Here is a 22,963-nt window from a genome sequence, read left to right as displayed (position 1 = left end):
GGGGGCGGGGCTGACCCTGCCTCTCCTGGACCAGCGGGCAAACTCTTGAACCTCGGCAGGTTCCGCAGAGTGGGGTCAGCGCACATTTATGTCGTCAGTCTCGGTCATCCTGGTGACCCTCCCATCAGTGACATCCTTAGAGATCTCCACTAGAGGCAGTGTGGTACTGACTGGACCTGCTGAGTGGCCGTGGGGTGACCGGATGGTCACAGGGTTAAAGTCCACTCTGACTTATTTGAGGAAGCCATCAGTGACTCCCGTGGTCTCCAGGATAAAGGCCACAGTCTTTGAAGTGGCTTGGGAGGCCCCACCCACCCCCATCCTCCCCCTCAACCTCAAATTGTCAAGAGCCCAGAGGTTCCCACCACTTTAAGTCCAGCATCAGCAGAACAAGAGGCCCAGGTTCTGCAGCCCTGTGGGAGCCAGACCAACAGCCCAGCTGCAGGCTCCTTGCTCCCATCTCGTGCTTAGCCTACTTCTTTTTCTTTTAAGAATGTAAAATGCAGTTTGCCAAACTGAATTATCATAAGTTGATTGCACAATTATGACCCCACTGTATTACATGCTCTCTCTGTCTCTGTCTCTGTGTGTTTGCACTTGCTGTTCCCTCTGCCAGGACTGCCCTTCCCCTCAAATCTCTCTCTTCTACTCATCTGGCAAGGTTCAGCTCAGTCATCACCTCCTCCAGGGAGCCTTCCCTGACTGCCCACCCCAACCCCGGACCTCATATAGAAGGCCAAGTTTTTTCTTGTGACAACCTAGATGACTCTTTAGCTGTCTCTCTCCTCACTGTCCCTTGAGGTCAGGGACTGGGTCTTATTCACATCTGTGTCCTCCATGCCCAGACCAGCACCCAGCACGTGTTATGAACTCAAAACAGTGTTTGTTGAGTGAATGAATAAAGAATTGCCTGTAGAAATGAGACCATCCAGGGGCGTGGCTAAGAGCTCAGATGCTGGAACCAGCCTGCCTGGGTCCAACTTCCATTTTTGCCACTAATGAATAGGCTGTGTGACCTTAGATACTTTCCTTGACTTCTCTGGGCCTCAATCATCTCAAAGGCTAGGAGAGTCTGAAAGGAGTGGGCCAGCTCTTATCCATGCATTTTCATCCAGCAGTGAGTACTTTTTTTTATCCCAGCTGATTCTAAGACTGGGAGGAAACATAAAAAAGTATAAAATACAATGGGAACACTGAGATGCAGAAAGCACCCTGGAGTCGGAGCCTTGACGTAGCTGGGTGTGGCCGAGAGCAGGTCCCCTCCCTGCTCCCTTCCAGGAAATGTAAGTCCTGCCCTCCTGAAGTGCTAACTACGGGCCAGAAAATCGATTAGCTCATTGAATCCTCACGTGATCCTTTATGAGTATGATCATTGACATTTTATAGATGGGGAAACTGTTTCCCAGGGGAAGACAGCTGCAAAGTGGTGGAGCTGGGATTTGAACCCACGCAGTCTGGCCCTTGAACCAGTCACTCAGACGCTTCACTGTACGACCCGTTGTTTGCCATTCCCTGCCTTCTCGAGATTCAGCCTCTCGCTCCCCGTGGCTGGGTCTCCCACAGCCCTCACAGTCCTCTATACTTCAGTATGCAGGGGACTGCGTCTCAACACACACATGCACATGCGCAGACACACACACGTGCGTGTATCTCCACCTGAAAGAGTGTGGCCTTCTGTCCTCTCTCTCTGTGCAAGGGTCCTGGGTGAGCTCCACTGTCACTGTCCCAGGTTTATCCAGCGAAAGTCAGGACAAATGGCCAGGAAGTGGAATCCCCACACGCAGGGGAGAAACACCCGACACCAGGGCCTTCGTCTCCGTCCTCACTCGAAACCTCACCGAGGCACTGGTGCCACCCCTTGTTGTTCCCTGTTCCCTGCTCTGCTCCCCATCACGCTCGGGCTGTCTCCCTCTCCTGGTTCAGGTCTCAGCATGGATGGTATCACCTGCCAGAGGCCTTCTCCATCCTGGGCCATCCCGGGAGTGGGGGGACGGGGGCGTGGCTGGAGTGCTTTTCCAGTATGCAGGGCACCTCCGCTCACAGCCAGATCAGAAGCGAATGACATCTTCTCTGTGCTTCTGCTCCCCATCTGAAAAGTGGGGATCACCTCTGGGTCCTCAGCTGGTAGAGTCTATGCTGGCTGTGGAATGTGGAGAGAGGCAGAAGGGAATCGCTGGCCAGGGCCCCTGGGAGTTGAGGCCACAGAGCCCAGGGTTCTGGTGCCTGGAGCAGAGCATCCAGCCAGCACAGAGCCTGGAACCTGGGGGAGAGGAAAGGGGTCAAGGCCTCTTCCCTAGAAGGGAAGACAGACTCATGAGACCAAAAGGAATGAACTCTGGACACAGCCTGGGTGGAGCTCAGGGGCTTGTGCGGTGTGGACAAAGCCACCGTCAAAAGAGCACATGCTGTGATTCCATTTACATAACACTCTCAAAATTAACAACTATGTGTGTGTGTGTGTGTGTGTGTGTGTGTGTGTGTGTGTGTATATATGGTACTCTGGAGAGCAGATCAGTGGTTGCAGGGGTTGGGATGGGGGGGCATGGCCATAGGGAATAGCATAAGGGGATTTTTTTGGAATGATGGAGCAGTTCTGTGTCCTGATTGGGGTGGTGGTTACACAAATCTATGTGCAATAAAATTCATAGAACTATATACAAAGAGAAAAGTAAGTGCATGGAAAAACAGGAGAAATCCAAGTAAGGTCTGTGGTTTAGTTAGTAGTATCATGCCAGTGTCAATTTCCAGGTCTTGGCCATCGCATTATGGTTTTGTAAGATGCTGTCACTGGGGGAGCTGGGTGAAGGGCACAGGAGAGTTCTCTGAATTATTTTCGCAACTTCTCTGCAAGTCTAAAACTACTTCAAAATAAAAATGCTAGGAGTACTTCATCCAACAACAGCAGAATATACACTCTTCTCAAGTTCACATGGAACTTTCACCAAGATAGACCACAAAATACACCTTAAATTTAAAATACAGATTGGGAATTCCCTGGCGGTCCAGCGGTTAGGACTCTATGCTTCCACTGCAGGGGGGAATGGGTTCGATCCCTGGTCGGGGAATTAAGATCCTGCAAGCTGTGCGGTGTGGCTAGAAAAATAAATAAATAAAAATTTAAAGATTAAAAAAATAAGAGAATACAGATCATATAATGTATACTCTCAGATCTCAATGGAATTAAACTAGAAATCAGTAACAGAAAGATAGTAGGAAAAGCCCAAGATACTTGGAGATTAAACAACACTCTTCTAAATAACACGTGAGTCAAAGAAGAAATCTCAAGAGACATATTAAAAGATTTTGAACTAAATGAGAGTGAAAATGCAACTTACTAGAGTTTGTGGGATGCAATGAAAGCAGTTCTCAGAGGGAAATTTATAGAATTGAATGTATCTATTAGAAGACATCTAAAATCAATCATTTCAGCTTTTAGAAAAAGAAGAGAAAATCCAGAGTAAAGCACAGATGGCCAACAGGGACACGAAAAGATGCTCAGTATCACTAGTCACCAGGGAAATGCAAATCAAAATCACAGTGAGGAAAAAAAAAAAAAAAAAATCACAGTGAGCGGGGCTTCCCTGGTGGCGCAGTGGTTGAGAGTCCGCCTGCCGATGCAGGGGACGTGGGTTTGTGCCCCAGTCCGGGAAGATCCCACATGCCGCGGAGTGGCTGGGCCCGTGAGCCATGGCCGCTGAGCCTGCGCGTCCGGAGCCTGTGCTCCGCAACGGGAGAGGCCACAGCAGTAAGAGGCCCGCGTACGGCAAAAAAAAAAAAAAAAAAAAAAAATCACAGTGAGATATCACCTCACTCCGGTCAGAATGGCTGTAATTCCGTAACTCCACCCAGCTGAGAAATGAACCAGGGGTGCCCAAGGCTCGCACACAGTACCCTGATAAATCACTCCTCCTCCTGGGTGGTGGGGGAGAAGGTGAACAGGAAGACAGGCGCACGGAGCGCCCGCTACGGTGGTTGTTATCCCTGGTGGCGCTTCCCCATCATCACCATCACCATCTACCCTGAGAAACCTTTACCTCCTCACCACCGCACGCCATCAGGATGGCCACTGTCAGAACAAGTGTCGGTGAGGATGTGCAGGAACTGGAACCCTCGTGCACTGATGGTGGGGATGTCAATAGAACAGCTGGGTGGGAAACAGTATGGTGGTTCCTCAAAAAAACTGAAAATAGAACCACCATGTGATCCAGCAGTTCTACTTCCAGGTACATACCCTGCAAGATCGAAAACACGATCTCAAAGAGATATTTATACCCCCATGTTCATAGCAGTGTTATTCACGATGGCCAAAAGGTGGAAGCCGCCCAAGTGCCCATCGACAGGTGGATGGCTATCAGGAATTCCCCGGAGGCCCAGTGGTTAGGACTTGGTGTTCTTGTAACAGGAAAGAGCCAATCCTGGCTCCATGCTGGATCTGCTTCTTTACTTTCACCTTTGCTTCCCGTTGCTTTTGTTCGCTAAAAGGATACAGCCTCTACATAATGGCCTGCTTCGGGGAACCCTGCCACTCTGTCTGAATGTTAAACCAAAGTGCCTTTGGTCAGGGAAGCGTCCTGACCCTGTCCACCTGTGAATGGCTGCAAGAAAGATGAAATTAACACACCCCTCCCCGAAGCTGGCCCTTCTAGGAGGTATTTGCGAGACTTACGGTCTTTTTACTTTACTTCCCCACCTCCTCTCCCTGTCTGTTCTCTAAAAGAAACTGGCATCCAAACCCTGAGAAGATGGTGTTTTGGAGACATCAGTCTGCCATCTTCTCAGCCTGCCGGCTTTCCAAATAAAGTCGTATTCCTTTTGCCTCATCACCTCATCTCCCGATTTATTGGCCTGTTGGACTCGGTAACACTTTCACTGCTGTGAGCCCGGGTTCGATCCCTGGTTGGGGAACTAAGATCCCGCAAGTCACACGGCATGGCCAAAAACAAAAAAACAGATGGATAAGCAAAGTGTGGTCTGCCCATACAATGGAATGATTTAGCCTTAGAAAGGAAGGAAATCCTGTCACACACTACAACAGGAATGAAACTTGAAGACATTATGCTCAGTGAGACAAGCCAGTCGCAAAAAGACAAATACTTATGTGAATGCGCTCGTATGAGGTCCTTCCTTAGAGCAGTCAAGTCCACAGAGACAGAAACTGTAATGGTGGCCACCAGGGGCCGGGGGAGGGGAGGGAGTGCAGAGGTGTTTCATGGGGACGGAGTTTCTGTTTTGCAAAATGAAGAGCTGTGGAGATGCATGGTGGTGACGGCTGCACAGCAGTGTGAAAGTACTTAATGCCACTGAACTGGACACTGAAAAGTGGTTACGATGGTAGATTTATATTATGTGTATTTCACCACAATTTTTTTTTGGAAAAAAGAATAAAAACAATGATTGAACTAAAAAATCAGTTAACAAAAATAAAAGAACACTTACATTCACAACTCAGATGCCTTCCTGAACAATCTTATAAAGCAATAGTGCAGGCACCTGAAACTCAGGTGTCCCAAACTACTGAGAATTGTGACATCACTAATAGCACATCACCCCCCCAAACCTCCCATCCTGCTGGTTCCTGTCTCAATTAATAGTGCCACAGGGAACAATGTGCTATTAAGAAAGTCTATGGGTAAGCATTTTCACAATCTAGAAAGTGACAGATATTTGGGGGTGAGGGGGAAGGAAGGTAACGTGTGTGTGTGTGGGGGGGGGTCTGCTTTTTTTTTTTTCCGAGAAAAGACTGAAATCGTTTTTCTGGTTTTGCCAGGACAAGGAGCTGAATTAACATCGGAGGAGCCTGAAGGATGTGGCCCTCGCCATTTCCGCCCTCCTGGTTCTCTGCGTCTTGCTCATCCTCCTGTCTGTCCCCTTTCATTCATCCAGCAGACGCGTTTGGAGTGCCTACCCTGCACCCAGCATGGCGGCCACTGATCCAGGGCTGCACAAAACGGACAAAGGTTGCCCTAGCAGGGGAGACAGAAAAAACAGGCAAACAAATAAATGAGCATGCTCATTCCGGTAGAGAGAAGAGCTGCAAGGACAGCAAGCAGGGTGAGGGGCATTGCCCTCAGCTACCACGTCCACCCTCCCATGCCCCGGGCAAGAAGAGCAGCCAGCAGTGCCTTGGAGTACAGCTGTGGTCCTCACACTGTGAGCCCCTTGGGCAGACAGGGCCTGGTGGCTCTGACTGCCCGGTGCTGCTGTGTTTATTTCCCGAAGGCTGGGCTGGACCAGCTGCTTTCAGGCGGCTGTTCCTGTTCCCACAGCTCCCTCTGCTGGAAAGGAGCTGCTCCTGCAGCCGAGGGCAATCCCGTAGTTACAGGGGCGACAGTTCCCGGTTACTCCCTTCCTCTGGCTCCAGGGTCTCATGTGACCACAGACTGACCCCTCCCCTTTGAGGATGAAAATCGTAACGAAAAATCTCTCATTCTAAAAGAAATGCATTTCCTTTTCTATTACTGGGACTAAGGATTTAGGTCACTTTGTAAAATATTTTTTTTAACAAATAGTTTTTAAGTTTTTGACTTTTTCAGAGTCTCTTTAGATAGTTCTGCAAGTTCTATATCAATATCCCTGAGGCACGGGAGCCCACAGGATTGCTTGTACGGGTTTAGCAAGTTCCGTCCATGAAATTTGGATTGGATTAGGTTGGTGTCTGACCTTGTCTCCCACTGGCCTGCCAAGCTCTTGGGAGAAGAACCACGTCTTATTTCCCTTGGGGTCCTCCGCCCACCTGTGGTGATTGACTTCCCAGCAAACATGTGATTGAGTTACCGTATCTGCTTTGCCTCCTATTCCTTTTGTGGTGCCTGGCTCTCGTCTAGCTGTTCATCCTCTCCGCCAGTGTGAGTCATTCATTCAACAGGTATCTGAGTGTGCCAGGCACAGTGAGAATACAGCCGAGGAGAAGTGGGACTGCCAGAGCCCATGCCCGCCTGGAGGTGGGCCGACAGCCATCTAATAACGACCCAGACACAGTGGTGGTGAGTGCTATGAGGGGAACACGCTGGGCATCTCCCAGGATCCAGGTGAAGCTGGAGAGATGTGAATGAGTGAGAGGAGAGAGGCCCAGGACCAGCGAGGGCGTAGGGGCCAGATCCTGCAGGCCTGGCAGGCCATAGGACAGACTTTGGATTTTATTCAAACATAACAAGAGAAACTGATGGGCGTTTCAGGCAAAACTCAATATATTTGATTTCTGGAAAGACCCCTTGCGCCGCTGTGTGCTATATGAAAAGTGGCTTGGAGAGGGGATGGGGGAAGCAGGAAACCACTTAAGAGAGGGCTGAGTGGCCCAGGTGAGACGGGGCGGCGGTGGGGACAGACACAGGATGCACTGAGGATGTTTTCGGGGGTGCTGGGAGGCACACTGATGAATTGGATGTGCGCTCTTACTATTCACAGCACATCACTCCTAGTCAAAGTCTTCAGAAGATACTGCCATGAGTTCACGAGGCAAAGTTCCTGGTAAAGAAAGCAGGGGTGACGAGGCAGACAGGACAGATGTTGGCCCAAGGTCATTTTTCTGTCTCCAGAATGGAGGTTGGGGGGGCCAGGCACACCCCGCTCTAGCTGGCACTGCCCCCTTCACCTTCTCCTGGTTCCCTCCTCTCCCACCCCTGACCAGCTGGAGAGTTAAGAGGGCCCTTCTGGATCTCAGAAAACTGTCCTTCCACCTCTTCCTAAGTCAGTAACAAGTTGAGAATTGCAGCTGCGCCGCACTTGCTTGTTACTGGTGTCACAGCCAAGGACGGCTGGTGACGTGGATCCCATCTGCCACCCTGAGCCCACCTTTCTCCTTAGTCACTTTCAGCAGCTGGAAGAAATCCTTACGAAATAACGCTTCACCTCTTCCTATGCTGTCCCTTCTGACAGCTGTTTACCTAAGCTAGTTTAAAACTTTAAGTTCAGACCATTATTAGTTTTTTCCTCTATGTCCTTCGTATGTCCCGAGCTGTGTGACTCCAGGACCCCTACTCTCAGGTTCATGATGGACACACCTCCTCACATATGGTCCAAGGCTCATATTCCTGAAAGTTCTGGCTTGGAGGATAAAAAGCCACAAAGTACTTAACCACCTTATTTCACGTGTGAATTTTATTTATTTCTTTATTTGGTTGTTCTGGGTCTTAGTTGCTGCATGTGGGCTCCTTAGTTGTGGCATGCGAACTGTTAGTTGCAGCATGCATGTGGGATCTAGTTCCCTGACCAGGGATCGAACCCGGACCCCCTGCATTGGGAGCGTGGAGTCTTTGCCACTGCGCCACCAAGGAAGTCCCACATGTGTGAATTTTATGTGTGAATAAATAGCACCCAATTTTATGTGTGCTTCCAGGGCGACTCCTGTACGCCCGAGGCTGCCTTTGGACGCACGAGGGGATGTCCTAGGTACTCCTGAAATCTCTAAGTGGCTACTGTGCTCTTGGGTGTAGGAATGAAGAGCAAGCTAATTGCACAGGGCACTCTACTCAATACTCTGTAATGACCTATACGGGAAAAGAATCTAAAAAATACAGTAGTTGTATGTATACGTATAGCTGATTCACTGTGCTGTACAGCAGAAACACAACATTGTACATCAACGAGACTCCAATTAAAATTAAAAAAAAAAGCTAATCGTCTCTAGGGTGACAGGTGGTGTGCTCCTCTCAGCCTTTATGCGACCCCATGCCCATCCCTGCTTATTCTTCTAGAAGGTGGAGGAACTCTAGACCCCGGCAGCAGACACAGTCTGCAGGAGTCACCAGAATGACAACACACCCTGCTCTGCCCCAGCCTCAGCACTGGGGGCCTCCCTCCCAACTTTGCTACTGACTTCATAAGAGGTGGAAGGACAGTTTTCTGAGATCCAGAAGGGCCCTCTTAACTCTCCAGCTGGTCAGGGGTGGGAGAGGAGGGAACCAGGAGAAGGTGAAGGGGGCAGTGCCAGCTAGAGCGGGGTGTGCCTGGCTCCCCCAACCTCCATTCTGGAGACAGAAAAATGACCTGGGTCTAACATCTGTCTTGTACTATGCAAACCAGCTTCCAGTCCCCATTCCCAATGAGGCCCTGCACTAATCTCTAGTAGAAACCTCAGAAACAACACCGAACGACTAAGAGAATTTCAGAACCCAAGGTCCCTTAGATATAAGGTGCACAGATAATGATGTAAATTATCTTCCAGGGCTTCCCTGGTGGCGCAGTGGTTAAGAATCCGCCTGCCAATGCAGGGGACACGGGTTCAAGCCCTGGTCTGCAAAGATCTCACATGCCGCGGAGCAACCAAGCCCGTGCGCCACAACTACTGAGCCTGCGCTCTAGAGCCCGTGAGCCACAGCTACTGAGCTCACGCACCTAGAGCCCGTGCTCTGCAAAAAGAGAAGCCACTACAATGAGAAGCCCGCGCACCACAATGAAGAGTAGCCTCCGCTCGCCGAAACTAGAGAAAGCTTGCGCGAAGCAAAGACCCAACGCAGCCAAAAATAAAATAAATTTAAAAATATATATATATACACATATATATAAATGTGTGACACAGAAGGTCCATGAAAGCTAAGTTCGGAGATTACACAATCAGATTTTTCACAATGCACAGCTGAGAATACACCTACTTTACAAACCTCAAAGATCTATGATAAATGACACAAGAGCAACCTAAGCTCTATGCTTGAGTTCTACTACCTAGGAGGACCACCTTATAAAACAGATTAAAATCAAGATCAAAGCCTGCTGTACTGCAAGGGATCTTTAAGATTCCACGTGGTCAGGGTGAAAGAACAAAATCCTAATACCAGTTATATTACCACATGAATAATTTAACTGTTCACTTTGAGGAAAAATAAATATTTAATGCTGTGAACTTTCTTTATCCCACTCCTTAAATCAGATACTCAACGTGTCTATTTTCAAACAAGCAAAAAGGAAAATACGTACAGTCCTTTTCAGATGGAAACCCTTTCCAATAAAATTTAAATTTTTTATTAATATTTAATTATAAACCAAACGTTGGGAATCATATATAGACACGTTTGCTATGGACAAACTTAGACTGTGAGGTCATACTTTCAAAAAAACTTCAGAATGAGTTGCAATAAATCAATACGTTTTCTCAGAAATTGTATAATTTCCTTCGGTTTGCAATCCATTATATGGAGAGTTTAATATAATTTTAAATAACTTACCACCTATCCTAGAAGTAAGCTATTGAAAACTGAATCACTATTAGGATCGAATTAACACGGCTTTAAAGGCTCAGTTTTCCTAAGGGTATACAAATATACAAATCTTGAAAAGGTAATACTGTTAGTTGAGCTGTAAAATCCATAAAAATAACGGTTCTGCCACAGTGCCCAGGTAAGTTCATTCATTTTGCTTTCCCGATGCCCCCCACCAAGCAGCTTTGAAGCTTCAAGTTTGAACTGGAAGGCGTAGAAAATCACACATCCTTCGTGAAATGATGAAGATACTGAGAAATCAAGTGTGCAAAAAATAAACTCTACAATTCCATACTCCAACATCATGTATGTCTAGTTACAGGATTTTCAACTGGTTTGATTACTACTCGAGAGAATTTCAGACCCGTCCTCTGGCAGCGCTGTCCCGCGGACTCAGACCTGAGATCTTTCGCTGCAACAAGGAAAGTGGTCTTCGGTTCGAAACACGACGGGGGGTTCGTAGCTGGTCCCCTGGGACCTGCTGGAGGGCGCCTTGTTGAAGAAGGAGGGCACATTAATTGTGCGCAGGAGTTTCCTGACCGTACTGGGGAACGTCCCCAGCTCGGCCTCCGCCCTGGAGACCTGCTCCTCCAGCCTGGCTACACTGGCGCCGATCATCCCGACGAAGGCCTCCAGCCGGTCGATCTTGCTGTACACTCTCCGCATCTCGGTGGCCTTGGCGTAAATGCAAGGCACGCCCTCGCCGACCACGTGGGAGGAGTCGCCGCGCAGCATGTCCAGCATGCCCACAAACTCGTCCACCCTGGTGAGCAGGTCCTCCAGGCTCGCGTCCAGCTCCTCGACCTCGGGCCGCGCCCCCGCGCCAGGCAGCAGGCAGGCGGCGTAGCCCGAGGCGGCGCGGCGCAGCAGCGGCAGGTCCCGGCTGGGCGCGCCCGACTCCGGGCCCTCATCCTCCCACGGCACCGACGCGCTGCTGTGGCTCTGGGACACGTTACCGCTGTCCCCGCTCCAGGCCGCCACCTGGGGCTCGGCCTCCTCGGCCGGCCCCTCGCACGGCAGCCTGCTGCCCTCCGCGAAACCTTCCATGTCTCGCAACTGACCCGGAACGCCAGCCCCGCTTCCAGCCTCTGCGCGCGCATGCGCACGCAGAGCACGCAGCACTACTTCCAGCCTCTGCGCGAGCACGTACACGCACGCACACCCGCCCTTGCTACTGGCCTCCTCTGCCCCGCGCATGTGCACGCGCACCCATCTCTGCTTCCAGCCTCGGAACGCTCATGCACGCGCGCGGCGCTCTCCGCGCACAGGTGCTCACGCTCAGAGCGTGTCGGAAAAAAACATGAACGTGTTGGGGGGAAAAAAAAACCCCAACGTGTTGGGACTTGCCTGGTGGCGCAGTGGTTAAGAATCCGCCTGCCAATCCAGGGGACACGGGATTGAGCCCTGGTCCGGGAAGATCCAACATGATGCGGAGCAACTAAGCCCGTGCGCCACAACTACTGAGTCTGCGCTCTAGAGCCCGCGAGCCACAACTGCTGATCACACATACCACAACTACCGAAGCCCGCGCGCCTAGAGCCCGTGTTCTGCAACAAGAGAAGCCACCGCAATGAGAAGCCTGTGCACCGCAACAAAGAGCAGTCCCTGCTCGCTGCAACTAGAGAAAGCCCACGCGCAGCAACGAAGACCCAATGCAGCCAAAAATAAATAAATAACAACGTGTAACGGGAATACAATAAAGTTTGTGTATCTTAAGTGTACACATTGATTATTTTTTACATATCCATTCAACCACATAACCTCCAACCAGGTCAAGATATAGAACATGTCCAGGAACCATGACGGTCTCCCGGCTGCTGTCCCTAGTTTCTTCTTGCTGTTTATAGTTAAATGAAAGAGAAGTGAGATAAGCAAAAGGAAGGTCTGTTAAACCTTGATTTTTTTTTTTTTTCTTTTTTGGCCGCGCGACTCGTGGGATCTTAGTTCCCCGACCAGGGATCGAACCTGTGCCCCCTGCAATGGAAGGACAGAGTCCTAACCACTGGACCGCCAGGGAATTCCCAAACCTTGATATTCTTGATGACTTTGAAAGTTCTCAGCCTCTCCAGATGGCTAAAATAAAGAAACAAAATTAGGGACTTCCCTGGCGGTCCAGTGGTTAAGACTTCACCTTCCAATGAAGGGGGTGCGGGTTCGATCCCTGGTTGGGGAGCTGGGATCCCGCATGCCTTGTGGCCAAAAAAAAAAAAAAAGCCAAGGCGTGGAACAGAGGCAATATTGTGACAGGACTTTAAAAATGGGCCACATCAAAAAAACTTTTTAAAAAAGAAACAAAATTAAGAAATAGCTTTATAGTAAAGATCAAATCCAGGGTACTGCCAGAAAAAAACAAGGAGTTGTGACTGTAAAATACCTCTTAATCAACAGTCAATCAAAGAAAGAAATGGAAAATTTTATTTGAGCCAACCTGAGGATTATAACCTGGGAGACAGTCTTTCAGAAAGCTCTGAGAACTGTTCCACCTTTTAAAAGTCAAAGCACAATTATAGGGTTTTGAGACAAAGGATTATACATCAAAGTAACATATTGACGGTTTACATAGCCCAGATCTGCACGTGCAAGGCAAGCAGTGGGTCATCACGACCCCTAACGGCAGCGGTCTGCAACATTTTGGGCACCAGGGACCGGTTTCATGGGAGACGGACGGGGGCGTGGGATGGTTCAGGTGGTAACGCGAGCGACGGGGAGCGGCGGGAGCGGCAGGCGAAGCTTCGCTCACTGGCCTGCCGCTCATCTCCTGCTGTGCAGCCCGGTTCCTAGCAGGCCAAGGACCGGTGGGGTTGGGGACCCCTGCCTTACAGGATTGAAGAGGAATGTTTTCTCCTAAGGAGTTACCTCGCTAGTGCCAGGAGAAAATTGCTTTTTTATTTTTTTGGCAAGCAGGCACTCCTGCATCTTCTAAGGGAATCTTGTTACTGTAAAATGCAGATGCACAATGCATACTAAAGAGGGATGGTGGCCCACATAGGCAGAGAGAGAACTGTATTTAAAAATTTTTTCTTGTCCTGCCCTAAAAGTAATTGTAATTCATCAAACCCCCCTCCCCTTTGATTGCCCAATTTATTGTTAAATAAGAAAACATCATCTTTGTCTAAAAAATTTCCTCCCATTTTCCAGTTGATCAATCATTATGGGTTGAATGGGGAAAACTTAGAAAACAGAGAGGCAAATGTTGTAAAATCTTTTTAAAAAAACTCAGAAAAATCAAAGATGGCAGCTCAAAGTACCATTCAGTCAGAACAACTCTTTTTTTTAAACTTTATTTTATTTATTTTTGGCTGTGTTGGGTCTTCATTGCTGCACGCAGGCTTTCTCTAGTTGCAGTGAGCGGGGGCTGCTCTTAGTTGCGGTGAGCAGCTTACTGTGGTGGCTTCTCTTGTTGTGGAGCACGGGCTTTAGGCGCACGGGCTTCAGTAGCTGCAGCACGCAGGCTCAGTAGTTGTGGCTCGCGGGCTTAGTTGCTCCACGGCATGTGGGATCTTCGTGGACCAGGGATCGAACCTGTGTCCCCTGCATTGGCAGGCGGATTCTCAACCACTGCGCCACCAGGGAAGCCCCAGAATAGCAACTCTTTAAAGAGATTGAAGATGTGCCTCTCAGAGACTCTCAAACAATAGGGTCTTTGGGACTTTGGTCCAATAGAGTGAACCCCAATGAGATTCAAAGGAAACCTATGAAGTATTTTAAGACCATCATATTAGAAGAAACACCGCAGCTAGAAGGGACAGAGATGGTACAAAATGAAACGCCTCTGGACACCCCAAATTTCTAGAAGCATGAAGCATGCTGAGGAAATTACTCATCTGTAAATACATACTACCTATCATGAAAAAGGAAGTATGATTCAAAGGGCGGAACCAAGAGCCCAGATGATAGAGTTGAGAGCCATTCGTAGACTCTGAGACTGAACTGCAGAATTACTGTGCCCCAGTGACTCCTTTGTGCCTCCCATTTCACCCCTTATTTGAATAGCAATGTTTGTAATGGTTATCCTATGCCTGTCCCACAATTGTATACTGGATGTGTCAGGGGCATATAACTTGTCTCTTTAAAGTTCTACAGATCGAGTAGCACTGCAGTCTAGGTGCTGGAGCTAAGAAACTACGATAATCCACATCTGACCTACAGAGCAAAATTCTGGACTTGGAGATGTGGCTACAATAGGATGTAACTTTGGGGGCCTTTGGGTGGGGGTGCGGCTTGCATGTTGGGAGGGACATGAATCGTTAGTGGCCAGAGAGCAGACTGTGGTAGCCAGCCTTCAAGATGAGCCCCAATGATCTCCATCTCTTGTTGTTCACACTCTTGAGTATTCCTTCCTGTTGAGTGTGTACTGGACATAGTGACTTGTTCATAATAAATAGAAAAACGCAGAAGTGGTGGTGTGTGACTTAGGGATTAGGTCGTAAGAGGAGTTGTGTTATTGTTACTCACCAGGGTTCTTGGCCTCCTTGATCTATAGACATTGATAAGAGGCCAGATAAGAAATTCAGGCAAGGCTTTATTGAGGTTTCTGCTGCAGCAGTAGGGAGAACAAGTAACAAGTTCCCTTGCTCGCTCCCCGGGGTGGGGCAGGGGGCGAGCTGCTTCCTTATATGGGGTGAGGGTAGAGGTGTGTCCTGGGGTCAGCTGGAAGGGTGGCTTAGGAGGTTTGCCCACCCCTTAGGTGGGGTTGAGTGCAGGGGGCGTGCTCGGTACCCTGCTTTTGCTCCCGGCTCTTCAGAATTGGCAGCTGGGTTTTCGGTCTTTTTGTATCTTGTTGTCCATAATTTGTCCCAACTGCACATGCATGCAGTTTTCTTTTTTTTTTTAATTAATTAATTATTTTTGGCTGCATTGGGTCTTCGTTTCTGCGCGCGGGCTTCCTCTAGTTGCGGCGAGCGGGGGCTACTCTTCACTGCAGTGCTTGGGTTTCTCACTGCGGTGGCTTCTCTTGTTGCAGAGCACGGGCTCTAGGCGCGTGGGCTTCAGTAGTTGTGGCGCACAGGCTTAGTTGCTCCACAGCATGTGGGATCTTCCCGGACCAGGGCTCAAACCCATGTCCCCTGCATTGGCAGGACATGCAGTTACTTTTTCTTTGTATTTTGTTGCTGGAGGAGATGTCTGCCCAGGTGTGCACACAGCAGCAAAGGGTCCCAGGTCCCAGCCTGTCTCATCTCTTTCTCTCAAATCACTTGCTCTGACTTCCTGTGGACATCTATTGAGAAACTACATAGCAAGGAATTGAGGTCTTTAACCAACAGCCAGCAAAAAACAGCCTCCTTCCAGTAACAACAGGAAGTGGATCCTTCAACCCCATTCAAGCCCAGCGATGACTGCAGCCTAATTAAATGTCCTAAGCTGAAACTATGTGAGATAATAGATATCTGTTGTTTTCAGCTGCTAAATTTGGGGGTAACCTGTTATGCAGCAATAGACAATTAATCTACCATTGAAGGAATATACTATAATTTATTTGTTTTACTTATTCTCTGGCTGATAAACATTTATGTTGTTTTAGCTTTAGGGCTATTATAAAAAGCTCCTATGAATATTCTTCTATACATCTTTTTTAAAATAAATAAATTTATTTATTTATTTATATTTTTGGCTGCACTGGATCTTCGGTGCTGCATGAGGGCTTTCTCTAGTTGCGGCGAGAGGGGGCCACTTTTTGTTGTGGTGCGTAGGCTTCTCATTGCAGTGGCTTCTCTTGTTGCGGAGCACGGGCTCTAGGGGCATGGGCTTCGGTAGTTGTGGCACATGGGCTCAGTAGTTTTGGCTCAAGAGCGCAGGCTCCGTAGTTGTGAGCCACCAAGAAAGTCCCATCTTCAATATATCTTTTTGTGGATAAATGTGCTCACAACTACGGAGCCTGCACTCTAGAGCCCGCGAGCCACAACTACTGAGCCCGTGCGGCCACAACTACTGAAGCCCATGCACCTAGAGCCTTGCTCTGCAACAAGAGAAGCCACTGCAATGAGAAACTCGCGCACAGCAACGAAAAGTAGACCCCGCTCGCCGCAACTAGAGAAAGCCCGTGCGCAGCAACGAAAACCCAAGGCAGCCAAAAATAAATTTTTTAAAAAAAAGGTCTTTAAAAACAAACAAACAAAAACCGGACAGACCTTGCACTTCTCTGATGGCACAGTGGTTAAGAATCCGCCTGCCAGTGCAGGGGACACGGGTTCGAGCCCTGGTCCAGAAAGATCCCACATGCCGTGCAGCAACTAAGCCCGTGCACCACAACTACTGAGCCTGAACTCTAGAGCCTGTGCGCCACAACTACTGAAGCCTGTGCGCCACAACTACTGAAGCCCGCGCGCCTAGACCCTATGCTCTGCAACGAGAAGCCACCGCAATGAGTAGCTCCAGCTCACCGCAACTAGAGAAAGCCTGCGCGCAGCAATGAAGACCCAATGCAGCCAAAAAAATAAATATAAAAACTAAAAAAAAAACCCAAAAAACATTGACCGACCTACAATGAGAGATGGACAAATCCACCACTAGAGTAGGTGACCACCACAAAGCCTCTCCCTGCGTGACTGACTGCTCAGGCAGGTAAGAAGACTTGGGACATCAGACAGGGATGATTTAAGGGGCCACATTAAGGAACTCTCATCCATTCTTCTCTGAGTATTTATGCAACTATGGCTGTGGGAGGTAAGGAATGTGGGTGAAATGGGTGTGACGTACAGGACACTGAATAAATGGTAAGAATGACTGTGCAGCCCGCCCCAAGTTCAGGATGCCTTTAACTAACCAAGAATGAAGTCATGCGTATTACCAGATGACCGTGGGGCGGCATTTGTCCAGTAGCCTTTTTCCAGTTGGAAAGAATGTCTCAGGGTCTCCCTGGAACCCAGGCATCTTCTGCCACCTAACGAAACTCTAAGTCCAAATACAGAACCTATTTGGAAGTCCCAGTGTAGCTGGACCATAAAAATAAATTCCCGAGAGACTACGAAAGGGCCTGAGACACCTGTTCTCCAAGCTCCGCCTCAAGGGGCAGGGCTAACATTGTCCACGAGGTGGCTGGTTACTTTACAGGAATCTCGAACAAATGGAATGCCAACTCCCCAAGAAAGCTCAAAGACAAGACAGTGCAAAACCATCATTTTTTTTGGCTCAGAAAGAGACGGTCACTGGTCCAAGGTGACACATTAATAAGCAAGGGGCAGAGCCGAGAGTGGAACTGGCCCTCCGACCCCAACCCATGCCGTCTGCGCCACCCACTGTCTGCTGTACCGTCAGCTGAGTCAGGAGCTCTTCCCCTGAGCATCTTCCCTCCTGCTGGGCTCAGACAGCAGATACTGCCCTTGGGTCCCAAGGTGCAAATTTCATGCACCTAGTTGTCGCCAGTTCACCATCATGGTGCCCAAGACCCAAAATGCCTTTGTCCAAGGGACTAGCTTAGCTGAGGAAACACCCAGATGCAGAGCCTCAGCAGTTCTGTACTAAGAGGATGGGGGCCAGGCAGATTGGAACCTTCCACACCTTCTCCTCTCCCCTGCCCACCTCTCCATACAGTTTGCATCACCTAGAGCCTTCCCCACGCCCTGGCTGGGTTAAATGCTGCCTTCCTGTTTCCCACCCCTTCCACTTCCTCAGGCTCAGCACTTCTCACTCACTGTGGCAGGGTCTGTTAAACTGGCCATCTCACCCACTATGGTACAAGCCCTTTGAAGGCGGCAGCTGTGGAAGAGTTGGGGCTACAATGTCTAGCACATATTAGCTCTCCCATGTATATTCCAGTGTGCGAATGAACAGGTCAGTGACTCTCACTAGGGAACCAACTGCTTGGCGGTGTCCCGGGGACCTAGTACATCGCCAGCAAAATATTTGCTGAATGAATAACTGAACAAATACATAAGCGAACGCACTCTATGAAATGAGCTGGTCAGTGTCTGCTGGAGACTCAGCAGACACCTGGAACGTGGGGCCTCAGTAGAAGGAGGGACGCCTGCATTTGGGCTCCCTAATCCCACCGAGCCCCAGGGATTCCTCACACTTCTCCTCAGCCTAGACGGGGTCCATCACAGCCTATTCCCAACATCCTCGAGGCCAACCCGTGCTCACTGCTGCATCCCTCTATAGAGCGCTCAGCATCGTGGACTGCTGTTTAGAAAACTGCTGAAGACCAGGTTGCTGAGACAAGAGGCAGAGGTGCGCCAGGTGCCAGCTGATGTTATGGAAATAGCTCTGGCGTCAGTCAGTTCAATGCTCCTGGGCAAGTTCCTGAGAGTTTTTTCAGCCCAAGTTTCCCCACCCAAACAATGATAATAAAATGACACCTGAAATGTGTGAAAATGAGGTAAGGTATGTTAAGTGCCTGATCCCAAGTAGATCCTTGTTAATACAGACTTTTGCTTCTCATTTCACACACCCAATATCCTGTTATTGGCCAGCAGGTATAGGAACTCAGCTCGGGGGGTAACAGCAGAAACAGGATCAATGCTGTTTTCACTTTTGGCCCCTTGAGTGATCTTCGAATTTGACCTATCCCATGCCACTCATATCCTAAGACTGATTTCCCCCTTCATGAGTTTGCTGAAAGCAAAGGTAACAATCCCAATTACCACTTATTAAAGAAAGGAAATGGGGCTTCCCTGGTGGCGCAGTGGTTGAGAGTCCACCTGCCGATGCAGGGGACACGGGTTCGTGCCCCGGTCCGGGAAGATCCCACATGCCACGGAGCGGCTGGGCCCGTGAGCCATGGCCGCTGAGCCTGTGTGTCCGGAGCCTGTGCTCTGCAACAGGAGAGGCCACAACAGTGAGAGGCCCGCGTACCGCCAAAAAAAAAAAAAGAAAGAAAAGAAAAGAAAAGATATGTATTTCTTTGAATTAAAAGCATGTTTGCCTCAACAGACACCATATCAAATATAGGGACTCACAAAGAATTCCCCGTATTTCCACCAGCTGCCCTTTTCCACTTGACACTGCTGCACTGTCATCCACTGTCTGGCCAGGACAGGGACCATGGAGGGTAGGGTCCCCCCCTAGAGAGGGCACGTGCAGACCATCAGTCCTCAACTCTAGCAACCCCCGCCCTGTTGGGCTGCGTTCACAATGGTCCCGGGTATTATTCACCGGCTAACCCATGGCACCAGACACAATCACCCTTTCACTAAGCAAGAATGACAGACTTGGGGGGCGGGATGGATCTGAAACTGGTGGCTGCAGTTCCAATTCTGACAGACATCACAAGTAGGCACAGGAAGTTAGGGCAGGGAGGTGGGTCAGGCCCTCATTCCCCTTCTGTGCAATTACCGCAGTGACACCTCCACCTTCACTGCACACCCCTGCCCTGTCCATTTTCTGCGACCATATTTGCATTTTCTAAACCACAAACAGGAAAGTGTTGTTGACCTACTCAAACCTTTCCATGGGTCTCCATTACTCTGCTTCTCAAAAGTTTTCAGCAAACCACCCTTAACTTCAGAAGGCCTTGCTACCCGAAGCATGGTACCTGAACCAGCAGCAATGCCATTACTTGGGAGCTTGTGAGAAATGCCTAAGTCAGGTCCTTAACCATAGGATTAGAATCTGCATTTTAACAAGGCCCCAGGCGTTCAGATGCACTTTAAGTTTGAATATCAGCATTGCTCCAGAGGCTCAGGACAGGGCAAGAAGCAGCTCCGAGTAGGAAATGTCTTTAGCCAGTGGTGTGTCATTTTAAAAATTAAAAAAATACTTTTTCTGTCAAACATTCAAGTAAGTTGACTATTCAGAATGCATCAATACATTCCTTGGCAACAGGTACCCTACAGCGCATCCAGGTACAGCGCAGAACACAAGACCCCAGGTGGAGAAGCATGGACACACACAGAATCAAGTTTAAACTCTTCAAAGCCGTATGAAGGCCTCCACAGCCACGCTTCCTATGTCCCTCATTGCCTCCCTGTTCTCTCACAACACCCCAAAGCCCTCCCCACCATGCCACGCTTCTACCTGCCTATGGACCCCAGGGTCAGTACTGTACCCTTAGTCCCTGGGCCTGGGCAGTTGTGCCTATGCTTCCAGGCCCAGACCAAGAGTCCTTGGGTCTGAAAGCTTTTTCCCTCAGACTCCCCGATGCTCAGGTGACTCTCTCCTCAGTGCTCCCACCGCAGCATAAACACGGGGTATCCAAACCTCTTCGATGCCTTCAGCTGTCCTGGTTTACACTTATGATCCCACACTAATTACTACTAGGGCCACCCTTCACTCTCTTTTGTTTTCTTTTCTTTTTTCCCCATTTTTCACCGTGCCTCACGGCCTGTGGGGTCTTAGTTCCCCAACCCGTGCTTGCTGCAGTGAAAGTTCGGAGCCCTAACCACTGGCCTGCCAGGGAGTTCCCAACACCTTTCACTTTCAAAACTGCCTCAGTTTGACAAATGACATGACCGCCCTAAACAGGCGCTCAGGCCATGAGGCCCAGAACCATGGTCGAATCCTCGCACATCCACACCCAGGCCCTCAGCGTATCCCATCTGCACCGCCTTCGGGATGCAGTCCACACACGTGCCCGCGCCACAGCGACCACTCGGCCCCCAAGTGCCCCAGCTCTCCGCGGGCTGCTTCCCTCACTCTCATCCTTGCTCTACTCACAGTGATCAATTTTCAACACGGCAGCCGGACAGCCTCTGCGCATGTGGTCAGATCCTGTCACTCCTCTGGTTAAACCCTCAAACTGCTTCCCAGAGTGCTCCTTCTGCCCACTGTCTACTGCCTTGTCCCACAGCACTCGGGGCTCAGGCTGTTCCTCGCCTCTCTGCCCTGCTTGTCCGCCTGCCTGGAGTGTCCTTTCCCTAGATAGCCCTGTGTATATTCCACACACCCATCTTTGCCCAGATGTCACTATATCAGAGATGTCACCTGACCATCCTCTATAAGACAGCAGTGCGGCCCCAGCACCCTAACTTCCAGAGCCCCCTTCTTGCTTTTTCTGCAGAACTTACCACTATCGGTGTTATCTCTCCCCCTGCCTTACTACAGGCAGGCACTGTTCTGCGTTTCTTATGAATGTGAGATCCAAGGGTACAAGCATGTTGTTCCCTGATGTTCCCCAGTACCTGGGGACACTCAATTTGAACACATTTCCCAAATCAGAAGTATCTGACCTCCTTTTGACAATGACAACAATCAAGGAGCCACTTTCATTCTGAAAAAAGTTTATATATCTCAACTTTTCTTGACCAACTCAGTGGCTTTGGTCATTTGCACAAAGACTCTAAAAACTGGCTTTCAGCATTTGTTTTTCCGAGCCAATGAACTTCATCATGACAAGCTAGAGCTCTGACCTCAATCCCTGTGACGTCTGCTCTGATGACCTAGCCTGGACATCACCTAAACCTGGAAGATGCCTCCTACTATCAGTTTGCGGCCTACCGTGGCCAGCTCCATGCTTTCCTCCCCAACCCTGCCAGGCTTCTGCAGAGGAGCCCCTCAAACCATAATTATACTATATGAAATAATTTTAGCCCCAAGTCAGCAAACACATGTAGTACCTAGAACTCATCCCCCATTTCAGGTTACTCACCAGACAGGTTACAAGATGTACACCAGTTAACATGCCACAGAAAAATTATAATTCTGAAAAACCAAACAAACAAAACCGAAACAACACAGCTCCCCTCCGCTGATGTGCTGGACTGCAAAATCCCAAAATTCACACGCCACCACTCGACATGCCCAACAGCCCTCTGGGCCTTCTCAATCTTATCCGAAGTAGCGGCATCCACACCCTTGATTGGGGTTTGGGTTCTTGCTTTGGCAGCTGCAGCCAAGTAGTGTCTTCCTTCCTTTTTCTTTTTTTTTTTTTGCGGTACGCGGGCCTCTCACTGTTGTGGCCTCTCCCGTTGCGGAGCACAGGCTCCGGATGCGCAGGCTCAGCGGCCATGGCTCACGGGCCCAGACGCTCCGCGGCATGTGGGATCTTCCCGGACTGGGGCACGAACCCATGTCCCCTACATCGGCAGGCGGACTCTCAACCACTGCACCACCAGGGAAGCCCCATTCTTTCTTGCAGAACTCTGACTTCAAGTCTCTTTCTTGGCTCCCAAATTCCAGGAAGCATTAAAAAATAGCAAAGCACAACAGTACACTTTCAAACTTTAAAAATACAATAAAATCACAGTAACAAAAATAGGACCACACAGCAGTTTACAATCTAGGCCCTGTTCCTGTTCCTTTACGTAACGGCATTTACTTAAAAGCTGTCTTTTCCAAGCTGAATGCACCTAACAGTCAAAATCCACATATGACAATATAATACTGAAACCATCTACCATACTGGTACTGGAGATTTAGTGTCCAACAGGGCGAAAACGCAGAAAGAAACGTAGGGAGAGAAAACGAAAGACTCTTGGTTTCGGCCTCTCCAAGCAGTCATCCTTCTTACCAGCTGAACGGAGTCGATCAGCTGATAATCGAGAGTACGAGCGGGGGAAGTTCATCAACACGACGTAAATTCTAAGACTCTCATACCGAGGAGGCAAACAAGCAACCGCGACCACCCGTGCAAAATGCGACCACTTGCCCTAAGGTCATCTGAGACGGTGCAGGCGCATCGCAGCCGGTCTCTAAGGCGCCCCCTCTTCTTTTTTTGGCCCTACGGCCGGGGTTTTCACCCCAGCGACTGAGCTGGTCCACATTCTGCAAATATTTTACTAGAAGGGATCTTTACGGTTCACAACAACATATCAAATCATTTTCTTCTAATTGCCAACGTTAAAAAAATGAAACGATATCTAAGCGAGAAGCTGAGCGGGGTATTATCCTCGTTCTGC

At 49.3% G+C, this 22,963-nt stretch overlaps 1 protein-coding gene across 1 annotated transcript; it reads right to left on the bottom strand.

The window, feature by feature from the left end:
- Positions 1–9,462: 9,462 nt before the first annotated feature.
- On the bottom strand, positions 9,463–11,878 carry BLOC1S4 (biogenesis of lysosomal organelles complex 1 subunit 4). The gene has a single exon (XM_033419461.2). The coding sequence runs from the start codon at positions 11,388–11,390 to the stop codon at positions 10,587–10,589; it is 804 nt and encodes a 267-aa protein (XP_033275352.1). The 5' UTR covers positions 11,391–11,878; the 3' UTR covers positions 9,463–10,586.
- Positions 11,879–22,963: the final 11,085 nt, after the last annotated feature.

Source organism: Orcinus orca, chromosome 4, assembly GCF_937001465.1.
Source record: "Orcinus orca chromosome 4, mOrcOrc1.1, whole genome shotgun sequence".
Lineage (NCBI taxonomy): Eukaryota > Metazoa > Chordata > Mammalia > Artiodactyla > Delphinidae > Orcinus > Orcinus orca.
The sequence above is the reverse complement of the archived record's forward strand: the minus strand, read 5'-3'. Positions and strand labels throughout refer to the sequence as shown.